Below are 15,525 nucleotides of genomic sequence, written 5' to 3' on the forward strand. Positions count from 1 at the left end.
AAGCCAGGGATTATACGCTTCAACTTTGTTCCTCCCTAGGCATTACCATAAATTACAACAAATCTGCTCTAGAGCCATGTCAAAAATTTGTATTAATTGGAGCAGAAATAAATATAACTACATTGATAGCAAGACTCCTTCAAGACAGGGTCCATGATCTCCTCCTTCTTGTAAAATGGTTAATCAGAAAGACATGACCCTGTGCAAAATTAGTTCTTCCGGTACTGGGGAAGATGTCAACATCTATTGTACTTATTCCCCTAGCTCGTCTGCATATGAGGATAATTCAGTGGTTACTTTCCGCACAGTGGTCAATCCTAGACCTTCCGATGTTGCACAAAATCCTCAAAACCAACTCCTGCAAAAAGAGTCACCAATGGTGGATTCACTCTCCCTTAGTATCTCAAGGCCTTCCCTTTGTTCCCCCTCAACCCCAAGCCACGGTGACCATGAACTCTTCCCAGATTTGGGGGGGGGGGGCATTATCTCAGGAAGACAGTTCAAGGCATCTGGCAGGATCACAGGGCTCATTTGCACATAAACATCCTAGAGATGAGAGAGGTGCTGTTAGTATTGCAAACGTTTCAACACTCTCCCTCTGGGAACAATAGCAATCCAGTCGGACAATATTTCAGTAGTCTGGTACATAAACAAGCAAGGAGGAACCAGATCTTACCCCCTTTGTTGAGAAGCTCTATGGGCAACGGCTTCCAACCATTTTCTGATTGCAACGCACATCCCGGGGAAATCCAGCGTAATTGTGGACAACTTTAACAGAGCCATTTTATGGCTGCATGAGTCGTCTCTCAATCAGAAAGTTGCAGAAGAGATTTTCCGGAAATGGGGCCATCCTTGCTGTGATCTCTTTGCATTACCTGCCAATACCAAATGCAGTAACTACTTTGTCCTGATCCCTCCCATAGGGGGGGGGTCACCATTGGAAGCACTTGTTCACAATTGGCCTCCGGGACTCCTCTGTGTTTTCCCTCCAATCCCGCTGATTCCCAAGTTGATACAGAAGGCAAGTTTATTGGAGACTACAATAATCCTGATTGTCCCCTATTGGCCTCGTCATATCTGATTTCCCTTCCTTCAGCTTCATTTGCGGGACGAACCATGGATTCTGGACCCTGCCCAGACTCCATACTCACCCGTCAGGAATGGTACATCCCAGCCTACACAATCTCAAACTGACAGCTTGGCTGGTCCAATTCCCATAATTGCTGGTTTCCTCTCCTTTTCTTTCAGTCAAACATATTCTATCATCTTCCAGTAAATCATTTACATGAAGATTGTACAAGAGTAAATGGAAGAGGTTTGTAACATGGGCCAGCAACAAACAGATTGATCCCTTTTCGGCACTTATACATTCTATTTTGGAATTTTTAGTGAAACTTTTTCATGAAGGAGCTGCTGCTTCCACTATTAGAGTTCAGTTGGCAGCAATTTCAAATTTCCATGTAGGGGAAAATGGTGCTGCGATCATGTCTCACAGACTTTGTAAAGCCTTTTTGAAAGGCACTATAATGATAAGACCTCCATACAAAAATCCAACTCCTCCTTGGGATCTGAGCTTCATATTGACAAGTATTATCTGTCCACCCTTTGAACCTTTGGCCACATGAGATTTGAAATTTCTATCTTGGAAAACACACTTTTTAGTGGCTTTTACTTCAGCTAGAAGAGTTTCAGAATTGCAAGCTTTGTCTGTCAAGCCCCCATACCTAGATTTTCATAAGGACAGAGTTTCTTTACACACTAATCCCTCCTTTCTTCCAAAGGTTGTGTCAGAAAGTAACTTCAGCCAATCTATTGCGCTACCAGTTTTCTTCCCAAATTCCCAAAACAAGGGAGAATATTCACTACATCTTCTAGATGGTCATAGACAGTTACATTTCTACTTACACAGAACTTCAGAATTTAGGAAATCAGATCAGCTCTTTATATCTTACTCTGACATTAGAAAAGGTCAAACAGTTTCAAAAGTTACCTTATCTAGATGGCTCACATTTTGTATATCCTACATCTACAACTCTAATAATAGAGCTCTTCCATTCCCTGTTAAAGCTCATTCCACCAGGTTGATAGCTACATCTACAGCTTTCCAAGCAAGGTTACCTTTGGATGACATCTGTGCTGCAGCTACATGGGCGAAACCTCATACCTTTATTACTCATTACAAAGTGGATTTGGCCTGTATGGGTAGAGCCTCTTTTGGTTCTATGATTCTATGATTCTGAGGAATATTCTCCCATGAGCCACCCAAGAGTCAGGTTGCTTGGGATGCAGTCCCATCAGTGAGAATAAATCCGAGACTGACAACAACACATAAAGAAGTTATGTACTTACCATAACGTTCCATGTGTGTTGTCTATCTCGACCTTTATTGTCACAACCCACCCTCCACATCCTATTCCTATACTCATGGGAGGCCGAGTAGTTATTGCGTTTGCAGATCTCCATAGCCTCAGAAATACTGCCTTACTTTTATGTATATACACGTTTTAAGGGAGTTTTCTTCATTTGTATGAGTTGATGGGGGCAAACAAGATCTGAGGAAGTTAGGGAACTGCATTATGGGTAGGGAAGGATGCCCACGAGCTTTGCTGAAGACCTCGAGCTTTTGGAAAGGCCGAGACAGATCTGATACATCTGATCCAACCCATCAGTGAGAATAAAGGTCAAGATGGACAACACACATGGAATGTTATGGTAAGTACATAACTTCTTTTTCCGGTCTCTTATCGCTCTTTCTCCAATCTGACCTACCATTTCGGAGCCCTTGGATCCAAGATGTCTGAGAGCTGAACATCAGATGTGAAGATTCTTCTATCTTCAACTGTGGCAACTTCCCCAATTTGATCAGCTTCTATCCCCCTGGAGAACGATGGTTCTTGAAGCCAAAGTGTTACTGTCAGATCTGAGGGTTGATTTCAACTCTGAAGTTTTTGGAGACATTGCTTCCCCTCTGGGCTTTGATGTTGGACAGCTTGGCTCCAAATCCTACCTCTGACTGGGGAGGACCTTGGATCATCTGAACTGAGTCTGTGTTCTTGTCAGATTGTACCTCAGCTTCTCATGGTCCTTCTGCCTTTGAGGTGGTGGAGAGGGGTTTTTTTTCACCCCAGAGCAGTTTTAACTCTTGCATATTCAGATACAATACTTGTTCCCTCTTTAGATCCTATATCTGAGTCTACTCATCCTACACCGCAAGGACAGTCAGCCCATATGATCTTCCAAGCAGTTCCCACCAGGGAGCTCCCCACTGCTTCCGACACCTGTCCATAACATCCCAATGAAGAGGTTCCTCACAAGAAGTTGTGCAAGAGAAGACAGTTGGATTCCCTGCAGGAATCCCTCACAGAAGACACCAATTTTGATGAAGGGGAACAGTCCCCTAGATCTCCACCTGAGGAAGTCTCATTTGGTGACATCTTAGAGATCCTTCATCAGAAAGGTAGTTGGTCTTCCCAAACCCCTTCCCAGGAGAAATCGGTGTTCTTGGAAGTCTTCGGGTCTGGACCATCTACTTCTTGGGTCGCCCCTGCAGATGAGCTTTTAGACCTCGTCTCCCATAAGGCATGGAAGGAAATGGATTTCATGGAACTGATCCCCAAATGCCTAGACAGAATATTGAGTGCCCCATCCAACAGACTGCACTGGACTGCATGGTTGTTGCGGCAGCCACAAAAAAGGAGCTGGCTGAGCAGAGTTCTACTGTTCATCCCCCTAATAGGGAGTGTAGGGCATTGGACAGGTTTGGAAAGTGAGTGTATGCTGCAGTGACCTGTGCTTTATGGTTACTAAATTATCTGGCACATTTCACTAGGTTATATAGGGGACTTAGTTAAGGAACTCTCAAACTCTACTCCTGGGTCAATGTCTACATAAGAACAATAGTATTTCTCCTCATAATTGGCCACCCTGCAATCCATTACAAATGTGTCCATGGCTAATTTCGCACACAGCTGAAGGTTCCTCAAGGGCAGCCGGTTCAGGCATAGCCATTAGGAGACATGTCTGGATGCAGGTGTGTCATTTTATGGAGCCTTTCAAGGCATCATTCATCAATGCTCCATTTGATGGATCTTCTTTGTTTGAGCCGACCATTAAAGATACACTTTCCCATGGAGAACAAGATGGGAAGACCTTGTCTGCAATGGGAATCCACTTTTCTACCCCGCAGAGACCTTTTTCTAGTAATCCACACAGTGGTAAAAATATGTGGTTCTGGAAATCTCAAGGATCTTTCAAGAGTCACTTGGAGATTTTTCCCCCAGAGACAGAGGTGGAAGTAGCTACAGTGGAAGACGCTGCCCATGTGGTAGAGAGTGTCTGCAGAATCAAGAGTCATGAGATTCCTTCTCGGACAGATCCTTTCAGCACTTCTGAAAGACTGCTGGAATGTCCTTCTCTGGAAACTGTACATGGTGCTTGTCCTTGCACCTAAAAGTCTGGATAGCCATCACAAAAGATTCTTGGGTGAAAAGGATCATATCCAGAGGATATTTCATTCCTGTTTTGCAAGTACCCCAAAGGAATAGAAAATGTCTCTCTGATGTTCAAACTAATCAGAGGGAGTTAGCAGCTCTAGAGGTTCAAAAGCTGCTGGATGAAAGAGTCATCCAAGAGGTCCCCACAGACCAAAGAGGATCTGGAATTTACTCAAGGTTCTTTTTACTGCCAAAGAAAACAGGGGACCAAAGACCCATTTTGGATCTCAGTTATCTGAATCAGTTTGTAAAGAATTCCAAATTCCAGATGGTCACAGTTCAGTTCAATCTGCCTGTCCTACAGATGGATGACTGGATGTGCTCTGTCGATCTTCAACATGCATACTATCTCATCAGAATGAACGCAAGCACTCTCAGAGATACCTATACTTATGGCTGGGAGTCAGTCATTACCAGTTCAGAGACCTACCCTTTGGTCTCACCACAGCCCCCAGGGTGTTTACCAAATGCATGGCAGTGGTAGCAGCTCATCTAAGACTGCTTAGATTCAGAGTGTTTCCTTACTTAGACGACTGGCTCCTTACCACACTGACCAGACATCTTCTGGAAAGAGCCAGGGATTACTTGCTCCAATTATCTCATTCTGTGGGAATTACAATCAATCTGGCCAAGTCAAAACTTCAACCACTTCAAGTCTTGGAGTTTATAGGGGCTGTTCTAGACACAGTCAGTTGTCTAGCTTTTCTGCCTCTAAACAGAGTTCTTACTTTGAAATCGCATGTCAGACAGATTCTTTCTCATCTTTCTCCCCCAGCAAAAATGGTACTAGGGTCACTGGCTGCTGTAGTAACATTAATACCCACTGCTTGTCTTCATATGAGAATTCTTGAATGGACTCTAGCAGTGCAATGGTCTTTACATCGACATCCCTTACAACATTGGATAAAATTATCTCAGGTGTGTAGAAAATCCCTGCTGTGATGAATACACTCTGAAAAAAATTGTCAAGGGTGTCCATTTATTCTTCCTCCCCCAAACGCCACATTGACCATGGACGCCTCCCAGTTGGGGTGGAGGGTGGGGGCCATTACTTGGAACGAACTGTTCAGGGCACATGGTCCCCAGCAGAGACTGATTTGCTTATAACTGTCCTGGAGATGAGAGCGGTGCTTCTAGCATTGAAGGCCCTTCAGAGCTCTCTTCCACTAGGAACTATTGCTGTTCAAACAAACAACATATCAGTTCTCTGGTACATCAACAAGTGGGAGGAACCAGATCTTACCCCCTTTACCGAGAAGCAGTGAGAGTTTGGCAGTGGGGTGATCTCCTCCAACCCCTTTTTTGTAGCGATGCACATACCAGGGGAGTTCACCAACTTAGTGGACAAGCTCAGTAGGGCCATCTTGATGCCTCATGAGTGGTCTCTCAATCAGTTATGGCAGATCTGGTCTTCCACAAATGGGGTCAACCATGCTGCAATCTATTCGCTTCTTTCCTCAACAACAAATACAGCAGGCTCTTTGCCCTAACTCCCCCCTCAGGGACATTCACCAGGAGATGCTCTAGTCCATATTTGGCTCTCTGATCTACTTTATAATTACCCTACCCTGCTTCTAATCCCCAAGTTTCTTCATAAAGCGCTCTGGTTGAGGAGCAAAGTAATCTTCATTTTCCCCTTTTGCCCTCGGCATGTGTGGCTTCCCTTCCTGTGGTCTCACCTCGTATGTCCTCCATGGACACTGGATCCCAGTCCAGACCTTCTGTCGCACCCAGCAGGGATGTTTGATCTGGACATTGCAGGCCTCAAGTTGACTGCATGGTTTCTCCTATTCCGGTGATGGCTAGACATTCCAGGCTTTCCTTCCCAGTTCACCAATTTTTTTTTTGTCTCACAAACCTTCAACAAGAAAGATATATAGGAGTAAATGGAAGAGGTTTTCTTTTTTGGGCTCATCAGAGAAAGTTGAATCTTTTCACTGCTCCAATCTCTGCTGTTTTGGATTTCATTTCCTCCTTCTTTCAAAGTCAGACAAGTTTCTCCACCATCAAAGTTCAGGTAGCAGCCATCTCCAAATACCACATTGAAGATACTGCCTCTCCTTTGGCTTCATCTGTGTTATGTAAAGTCTTTCTTAAAGGTACCTTTTTACTTGAGACCCCCAGTTAGGGACCCCACTCTACTTTGAGACCTGACTTCAGTAGTACAGACCTTGGTGTATTCACCTTTTGAAACTTCCTCTAAAGTAGACCTTAAGTTTCTGTTTTTTTGAAAATTGTCTTTCAGGTGGCCATAACTTCAGCAAGGCAGGTTTATGAACTCCAAGCACTCTCTTCAAAACAAGCATATTTGACTTTTCACAAAGATAAAGTTACTTTACACACTAATTCTTCCTTTCTAGCAAAAGCTGCCTCTGAAGCAAATATAAATCAAGTGATCAATTTAACAGTTTTCTTTCCCAAATTTGACATTAAAGGAGAATATACCCTTCATCAATTAGATGTACATAGGCAACTTCACTTTTACCTTCACAGGACTAAGAAATTTAGGAAAATGATCAATTGTTTGTCTCCTTTTCTAGCAGTAAGATGGGAAAAGCAGTCTCCAAAAACTGTACTAGCCAAATGGATAACCGATTATATTTCCTATGTTTACTTCTTGAGAAGCCTAACCTTGTCAAGACAACCAAAAGCGCACTTAGGTAGGTCAATAGCCACATCAGCTGCCATTTGGGCTAGAGCCTCCATTGATGACATTTGTGGAGCTGCCACATGGTCTAATGCTCATACTTTTATTGCTCATCACAAATTGGACATCATCTCCAGAAACAGAGCTGCATTCAGTTCTGTGGTTCTCCAGAACATCCTTCCATGAGGGCCACCCAGATTACAGTAGCTGGGGACTCTGTCCCATTCATTGAAGAATGAAAGAAAATAGCAACATTAGATATGAAAGTTATAAGTATGTATCTGTGTTTCCATTTTCATTCTTCCTCAACCACCCCCACTTCCCCCTATCTATGTCTTTGGGAAAGACCTAACAAAATTGTTCTTGGGAACTGTAGTTCCTGTTTGAGCTCCTGATCTTTCAGTTGTCACTTTTCAGTCATATCAATATGGAGATACTTTGTAGTGATATTGTATAATAGCAGCAAACTTGATCTGAGGTAACACAGTGGTCATGGGGCATTATGGATAAGGGTGGAGCTCGAGAGCCGGATCCTAGAATCTAGAGAATGTGGGTGAGTCAGATCCGAGGATCAGATCTGAACCCGTTCATTGAGGAAGAATGAAAATGGACAACGCAGATGCATAGTTATGGCAAGTACGTAACGTTTATTTTTGTTTGTGAACCAGTGTTTATAATGTTATGCTGTCTTCATAACTGAATAAACTGAATGTAAATGTTAACTCAATGTGGTAACTACTCATGACTGTACAAGTTTGTATTATGTATGGAAAATGAATATATTGACTAACATTGTCTGTTAACTAGTTTCTGTATGTGGAGTTTTTCTCCTCAGGTCTCTACTGAAAAGGGGTTTTAATGCTCAGCTTGACTGTCCTGGTCATCAAATGCAATAATTAGATAATATAAAGATAAATATTTGGTACTGTGACTGTCTGCAAGTATTGACAAAACTATTTTTAGTAGAGACAAGAAAACTAATGATTTGATTTCCTAAGAGAAGCTGTGAAATAGTACTGACTTGATTGATATTCTATGTCTGTTGCGTTTTGTTACAGGAGGTCAGTGATCAATATTTTGTAATGCCAGTTCCTACGCTGAGGCCCTTACAGTTGTAAATTGTCCCTTAGCTCCACGTTAAGAGTGACCCCAGAGTGGATTGCATCTAATATTGCATATAAAGAGCTTGGGAGGCTGAATCGTCAGTTGCTCACACAGAACTTGTATCCTGTTTTTCTGTATATGGCTGGAATAGTTTGCGTAAATATCTGCTTATGCAGTGTGGCAGTTTACATGACAGCAGCATTGAGTCGTCCATCAACTGGAACAGCTTCTACAGATCATCTGAGTCTGTTTAATTTGTGCATTTTACAGATCGGAAAGCAAATTGTAAAGGACTTATTATGTTATATTTTTCACTCAAATAATGGAAAAAAAATGTTATATAAATTGTATACCTTTTTCTTTATTTTGTTAATTTCTCTAGCATTCTGTAAACAGATGCATATTTTTTTGATCTGCTAAACAGAATGGGTTGAACATCAGTTTGCAATCTTCCATATGCCGTAAAAACCCTGAATACAGCGAGTCAACAGAACACTCCTCACTTTCTGGGATAAGTATTAAAAGCACCTCCTTTAATGACATTCCTCCAGTTGGTAAATCAACAACACAAGATGCTCTTTCCAGTTTGACTCAGCAACACAGCTGGTAAGTTATACTGATGTTCTTTTGTCTTTTGAGCATAACAGACATTTTTGTCGAGCAGATGTGAAACCAGCTCAGTAGCACAAAGGCAAAGTGTCCATATTCAGTATGGGTGATCTGGTTTAGTTTATTAGCCTACATGCACAAAGGGTGGCTGGGATGGGACAAAACAATGAATGCCATGTCATCAAATTGCCTACATTTTGGAGGAAGGCTGTTTGATTTGACATCTCCCTGTCATGGCTAGACAATTTACTATGACAATTGGTTCAGTAACAGAACATAGCTGACCATGTTGCCAAGATGAAGCAGCTACAAAACAGATATTCATGGCTGCATTTGAATTATTATGTCAGACTCACATCACCTAGACTTGTGTTTATACCAGAGTAATAAGATCAGTTGCACTTATTGTGTATTCTTTTTCTCATATATCCTATTGTTTTTTTCTGTGAAATCATTCAGTTTATATTTTTCAGTTGTATTATTTACTATACTGTGTTGCTTAACTCTCCATTGTTTTTCTGATGCATTGTATTGATGATTGTTTTTATGCATGTCATGTAACTGGGCCATTGCTGCAAATGGACCCAAATGTCCCAGTCCAACTGACCAAACAAAATAAAAAAGTAAATGAGGTAAAAGGCAAACATCCCCCCAGTCCAGCACTGTAATATTAGACTGCCACCATCACTGCCCTCTTTAAATTTAAGGAACAGATTTCTCTCTGTACTTGCATTTGCTTAAAGGTCATCTGGCTTAGCATATACCGATAAAGGGAGACATTGACTAACGGATAAAAGAAATTTGGCCAACTACTGACTTCCGCCGTGGTGCAGCGGTAGCGTTGTTGCCTCACAGCAAGAGGTTCTCCCGTTCGATTCTCGGCTGGAGTGCGGGTAGTGCCTTCTGTGCGGAGTCTGCATGTCCTCCCCACGGTTGGGTGGGCATTCGAAAGACATGCATAAATGGGAGTGCCTTCGTTGAAAGTTGAACATCGAGCTGGCACCTCAGCGTTCATGAAAATCTACTGCCAATCATTAGCGGACCGGAATTCCGCTGTGGTGACCCCTAACCGGGAAAAGCCGAAAGACAACAATAATAACTGTGAAAAAAGTGCATAGGAAAATGACTAGGAAATGAGATATGGGTTTACTTTGTTTAGAGGAATATTATTTATCTGGCTTTATGATGAGGGTATTAGTGGAGCCCTCTGGTGGTTAGTGCCAGAACTAGTGATTCTTCAGCTCTCAATGACATCAATGGATGGGTCACTGAAACAGTAGCAAAGACTGTGTGAAAATGCATTGTCATCATTTACTTGGACTTCAGAAAGGTCACTGTTTATCTCACAGATCATGAAGTAGAATTTTGGCCCCAGGTACTGGTAAGAAATTGATAAATAACATAAAAAAACCTGAGAAATGGTATGTAGAATAGGACTGTTTAGAGGACTGTTACTTATCTAGCCTTGTGAAAAGGGTATTAATGGAGTCACATAAAGGTTAATGCATAGAACCAGTGGCATTTCAACACCTTCCTCTTTCACAAACGGGATAGAAATAAAGCAACACTGTCTTTTCATTTGTGATCCCTGGTATTTGAAGGAAGGCTGGAAAAAAACAGAAATATGACCTAAAATAAGAGTTGAATAAACAAGAGAGGTACTTCTCAATTAACTACTTGAACATGTAATTAAAAACATAAGCACAACGTAGCAAAAATGAAAATAGAAATTAATGTGAAATACAGGTTTGGAACTGACATATATAGAAGGAGAGGGAAAGAAATTAAATAATCTACTTTAGTGCGCTATGTATCCGCAGAAGATGAGATTATGATGTCATACCTTCTCTTGCAGTTTCTTTCCATTTGCTTAAAATTGTAGCACTCAAGTGCTGTGTACTTTCAGCATCTCTGGATGGAATGTCTTTAATATTTTTCAGTGACACACACTGACTATGAACCAAATAGAAAATAATATTTTTTTTTATTTTTTTGAAGATAGAAATAAATAAGCTGCAGGAACTTGTCATTTAATATCTCCATGTTAGTAATACTTGATTTCATGACAGTCCATGCTCAGGTGTTTTCTTGTGAAGTCCAAAGATTCAGTAAATTTATGATGTTCATCATGCCCACTGCAGTAGCCTTTAGGCTATATGAGTTGCGTCTTTCCCAAGGGACAACAACTTGCCAGCTTCCAAAAGCTCTAGCTCCTTCCCACACTCCCACTCTGACTGGTCAACCCTGAAGAGGTAAAATCAGCAGTAAAGAATGGAAAGTATTCAGTACTTTCCTGCTGCCTTGTGAAGAAGTAACTCGGAGGTTCCACAAGAACAGCATCCAGCCTTTCAACATATTATAGTGGGTGTAAAAGTCACGATTTATAATTTTTAGCCCCCTTAAAAGCAAATTGACTTTACAAAGTTTCTTAAACTAACAAGCACTTATTTTCTCTCCTTGGTTCCTTCCCCTGTGGATATACAAGGGAAGGTTTCGGGACAGATTTGATAGAATTTTTTTATTTTTTCCACTTGGGAATATAGAATTCTTACCTATCAGTCCCTTATAATGTCTGTCTCTGTCTTATTGCTTTTGACATGTTTCTAATATCCAAACATGTTTTAAAAATATGTATGGTTGTGCATATTCTGTGTCTAGGTCCTCTACTTCTGTTATTGGTTGAGGAGGTATGGTTGGGTATGAATTTAAAGTTTTCTGCTGAAATTAATTCTGAATTTTTGAATTCAACTTTAAAGAAAAATAGCTTTGTTTTACCCATTTGCTACCTAGGCCCACCAATAATTTTGATGAAAGAGGGAAATTAATTTATGCAGTTTCTAAGATTTTTCAGCACCCCCATCCCTTTCAGATCTCACAGATCCTCTTATTTGCCTAAGAAACAAACAGAGATGGCAGAAGGGAAACAATAGCAATCAGGAATCTTTCCAATAAAGGGACAGTATTCAGCTTCAGGATGGTTGTATGCTAGCATGCCTCCTTCCTCCCCAATCACCTCCTGCCTCAGTTTCTTAAAAAAGTATTCCTGACAGCTACCTCTGTTCTTTCCCCTTTAGCAATAGATTGTGACAGACTCATGGGAGTTAAAAGTGGTTCAGGAAAGATACAGTTGGCACTGGATGCAAAAACCTCCTTTCAGGGGAGTTCCTCCATGTTCTCCGAACCAAACAGAAATTTTTCTTCAGGTCCTTCAGGCTTTACTTAACATAGGAGTAATAGAACTAGTGCCATTTATTCAAGGAGCAAAGCCTTCTAGTCTAAAATATTTATAGTATCTAAGAAAGAACCTCCTTAGAAGCCAGTTTTAAATTGTTCTTTCCTATTTCAGCGTCTCTGCACTACCTTTTGGGTTATTTACTACTTCAGAAAAAAAAGGATCCTTCTACCTTTCCATTGTTTTCTTAATGTTTGCAAAGTGCCTGCTTCTATCCATAGCCTATAGTGGGCTGAATGGCACTTATGTTTCCTAGCAGGCTGAATGGCACTTAATTTTTCTTCCTTATTTAGATGAATTGCTTATCTTTGCAGAGTCTTTTGCCAGATGTCAGGAGTCCTTAACATGGGTTTCAACTTTCATAAACAATCTGGGATTCCAGATAAATATTCAGAAATCCTCCTTGACCACTTCACACAGGATTGCATTTTAGGATGTATTATAGATACTCTGCAGCAAAAGATTTTGATGCAGAAGAAGGTAGAGTTTTATCTGGAAACCTTCCTTAGTTCCTCAATTCAGTCTTGGACTTCAGCCAGAGAGTTACTTATGATTCTGCGTTTTGTGGCGTCCTTGATTTTCATGATTCCTCTTGCTAGGGTGTACATGAGAAGTATAACACTTGCATCCTTCAGGTACCTACTTGGAGCTTTGTGTAAATGAAACTGCACTGATGGTGGCTACAAATACAAGCAATTTCTTCTCCACTTATTTTACTCTGCAGTCTCCAAATTAATGTGCAACTATGAACACCTCAGAATTTCCTTGGGAGGGAAATTCTTATGAGAGTAAGGGTGCATGCCTGTGGGATTTTTCCAGGCATGTTATTTTGAAAGAGATGTGGGCTGTGTTCCATGCCTCTCAATCTCTTCATCATGTTTGGCACCCTGGACCTCTGCTGCTGATTACAGACAACACCACAGTGATGTGTTTTATCAACTAGCTAGGGAGCACAAGGTCATACCCTCTTTACAGACTAGTTGTGATTGCTTGGGAGTTAGCATTTTTTTAAGTGTATTACATTCCATCAGAGCAAAACATAATGGCAGACAAACTGAGAAGGACCAAGGCAGACCCACATAATTGCAGTTTTAATGAGGGGGTCTTTCAGATATTGATCCGGTTCTGGGGACTACCTCAAATAGATCTGTTGGTCTCCTTTCAAAGCAGTTAACTGTATACATGCTTTCTTCATTCTCTTGTAGGGAATGTTTCTTTATATATTTCAACTCTTCCTCCTGATATCCAGCGTAATATTTGTGGTGACCCCCTGTTGGTTCAGGCAGCATTGGTTCTCCCTTCTTATGTAATTGGCCAAAGGCAGTTATCTCAAGCTTTCTTACTGTCTGGATCTACTCACACAAGACGGGTTGTTTGATACATCGTTATCTAAAACTTCTTGAATTATCTGCCTTGATTATGATTTGCTTTAGGAACCTCTTTTTAGAGGACATACAGCAGGTACTAAAGGAGACTAGAAATCTTATCTTGTCTTGCAGAAAAAGTTTCTAAGTGGTGCCTACCCAATGACCAGGGCTGTATCTGGGATTGTATGACTGGTGCTCAAATATTTGTGTGAGATATTAGCCTCTGGCCTTCCTACTACTTTGTCAAGTTATATGTTGCAGCCACTTTTGTATATCTGCCCGTGGAACCTTCTCCTTTATCAGTGTTTTCTTAGTAAAACAGTTTCTGACAGGAGTGAAAACACCTTGCAAACAGGTTGCCCCTTCCTGGGATCTTAACTTTCTTCTGGCAAAGTTAACCACATCTCCATCTGAACCTGCACATCAGGCATATTTAAAGCTCATTGCATGGATAACTGTTCGTCTCCTTGCTGTGACATTTGCAAGCTGTGTATCTGAATTGCAATCTCTCTTGGTGGGTTATCCCTATCTGGTCTGCTTCTGGGATAAGGGGTATCAGCAAGAACAAATCCTTCATTAATGCCATCAGTCTCCCAGTGTTCTATCCTAATCCTCAGAACCATGGAGAAAGGATTATTAATACTACGTACATGTAGAGGCAGCTCATATATTATTTTGACAGAGTCAAGACCTTTAGAAAAGACAACTATTTGTTTATTATGTTAGGATTAGGAAAGGATAGCCCATGTCAGGCAAACTATTTCCAGTTGGTGGTCGTTGGCTATTGCCTTTTGTTATACCCACCATGATAAACCACTTCCATGCAGTATTAAAGAACATTCTGTGAGGGCCTTGTCTTCTTTGATGACATATTGATAAGTGGTGTAGAAGCTTTCTGGAGACAGTTACATGTTCCACTGTATGTACCTGTACAAAGAAGTATATATTGGATTCTTTTGTGTGTAGCCATGATTGGCTTTGTTAGGACCATTCTCTAGGGATTCCTGATTCCTTATCCTTCCTCCTCCCAGGTTGGATAGGCTTCAGCAATCAACCTATGTAGCCTAAAGGCTACTGCAGCAATGGGAGTAGCGAATATAGTACAGATGTGTAGGTTGCACTTACCCATAACAGCAGGTTCTTAACATTGAAGAAAAAAAGTCCTGAATATTTTCCATTCTTTCTGCTAATTTTCCCTCCTTAGGATTGATCAGTCAGCAGTCAGAGTGGAAGTATGGGAGAAATCCAGAGCTTTTTGTTAAGCCAGATGATTTTGTCTTGGGTAAGACAGCACATAACCAAAAGACTTCTGTATCAGTGAGGAATTAAGACATCTACTGCAGTAGGTAGGTTCAACTTACACAACTGTACATTTCCAGTGGGAGGTAAAGCAGGCAGCTGTGAATGACAGTATGCAGTAAAAGAGATGTGAATCCCCAGAGATTCCATAGATTTATGGAAACTTTGGGAAGGAAGGATATGAACAACTTGTGGTGTATGATTTTTACTATGCTAGAAACTTTAAAATGTGACTAGTAATGTGACTTCAGAGCTAGAAACACAGTTTTCTAAAGAAAGTATTATGCAACTTCATCCATATCCAGTGTGTTGTGCATTAAGAGATTCTCTGTCTCATATTGCCTACTTAGAGGCGATCTCTGCTTGACTTACAAAGCCATGTCTGACCCAGCTCTGTTAGTAATGCTACATCTAAAGAAATCCCAATCCCTCCGCACCACATGCTCCTGAGACCTCAACCTCATTACCACAAAACGTGCTGGAGGGACAGGTTCATAACCCAAAGACTGCCCATGTTATGGAACAGACTTCCCATACATGTCAAGCAGAGCACCTCTGGCCCTCTTCAAGAGAAATCTTGATGAGTGGATGAGAAATAGAAAATTCACCCCGGGATCACTCCAGTGGCTCTACTTGACAGAAGCACTGAGAACTAAGGTTGGGTGGCACAATGCCAGGGTAATCCTCTGGGCTAGACTTGTAAAGGCTCCAGGGCCATTAGCCTAGTACACACCTGTGAAACTATGAACTGCAAGTATTGCTACAAGAGTGGGA

The 15,525-nt window shown here is 41.3% G+C and overlaps 1 protein-coding gene across 1 annotated transcript in view; it reads left to right on the forward strand.

The window, feature by feature from the left end:
- The window catches only part of LOC122816478 (ADP-ribosylation factor-binding protein GGA1-like), a 1,452,484-nt gene that overhangs the window by 1,063,613 nt on the left and 373,346 nt on the right, over window positions 1-15,525 (forward strand). The window contains exon 13 of the mRNA XM_044089299.1: window positions 8,669-8,850. Coding sequence (XP_043945234.1) covers window positions 8,669-8,850 — 182 coding nt within the window. The remainder of the gene's footprint in view (window positions 1-8,668; window positions 8,851-15,525) is intronic.

This window comes from Protopterus annectens, chromosome 12.part0, assembly GCF_019279795.1.
Source record: "Protopterus annectens isolate FY-2018-M chromosome 12.part0, PAN1.0, whole genome shotgun sequence".
NCBI lineage: Eukaryota > Metazoa > Chordata > Ceratodontiformes > Protopteridae > Protopterus > Protopterus annectens.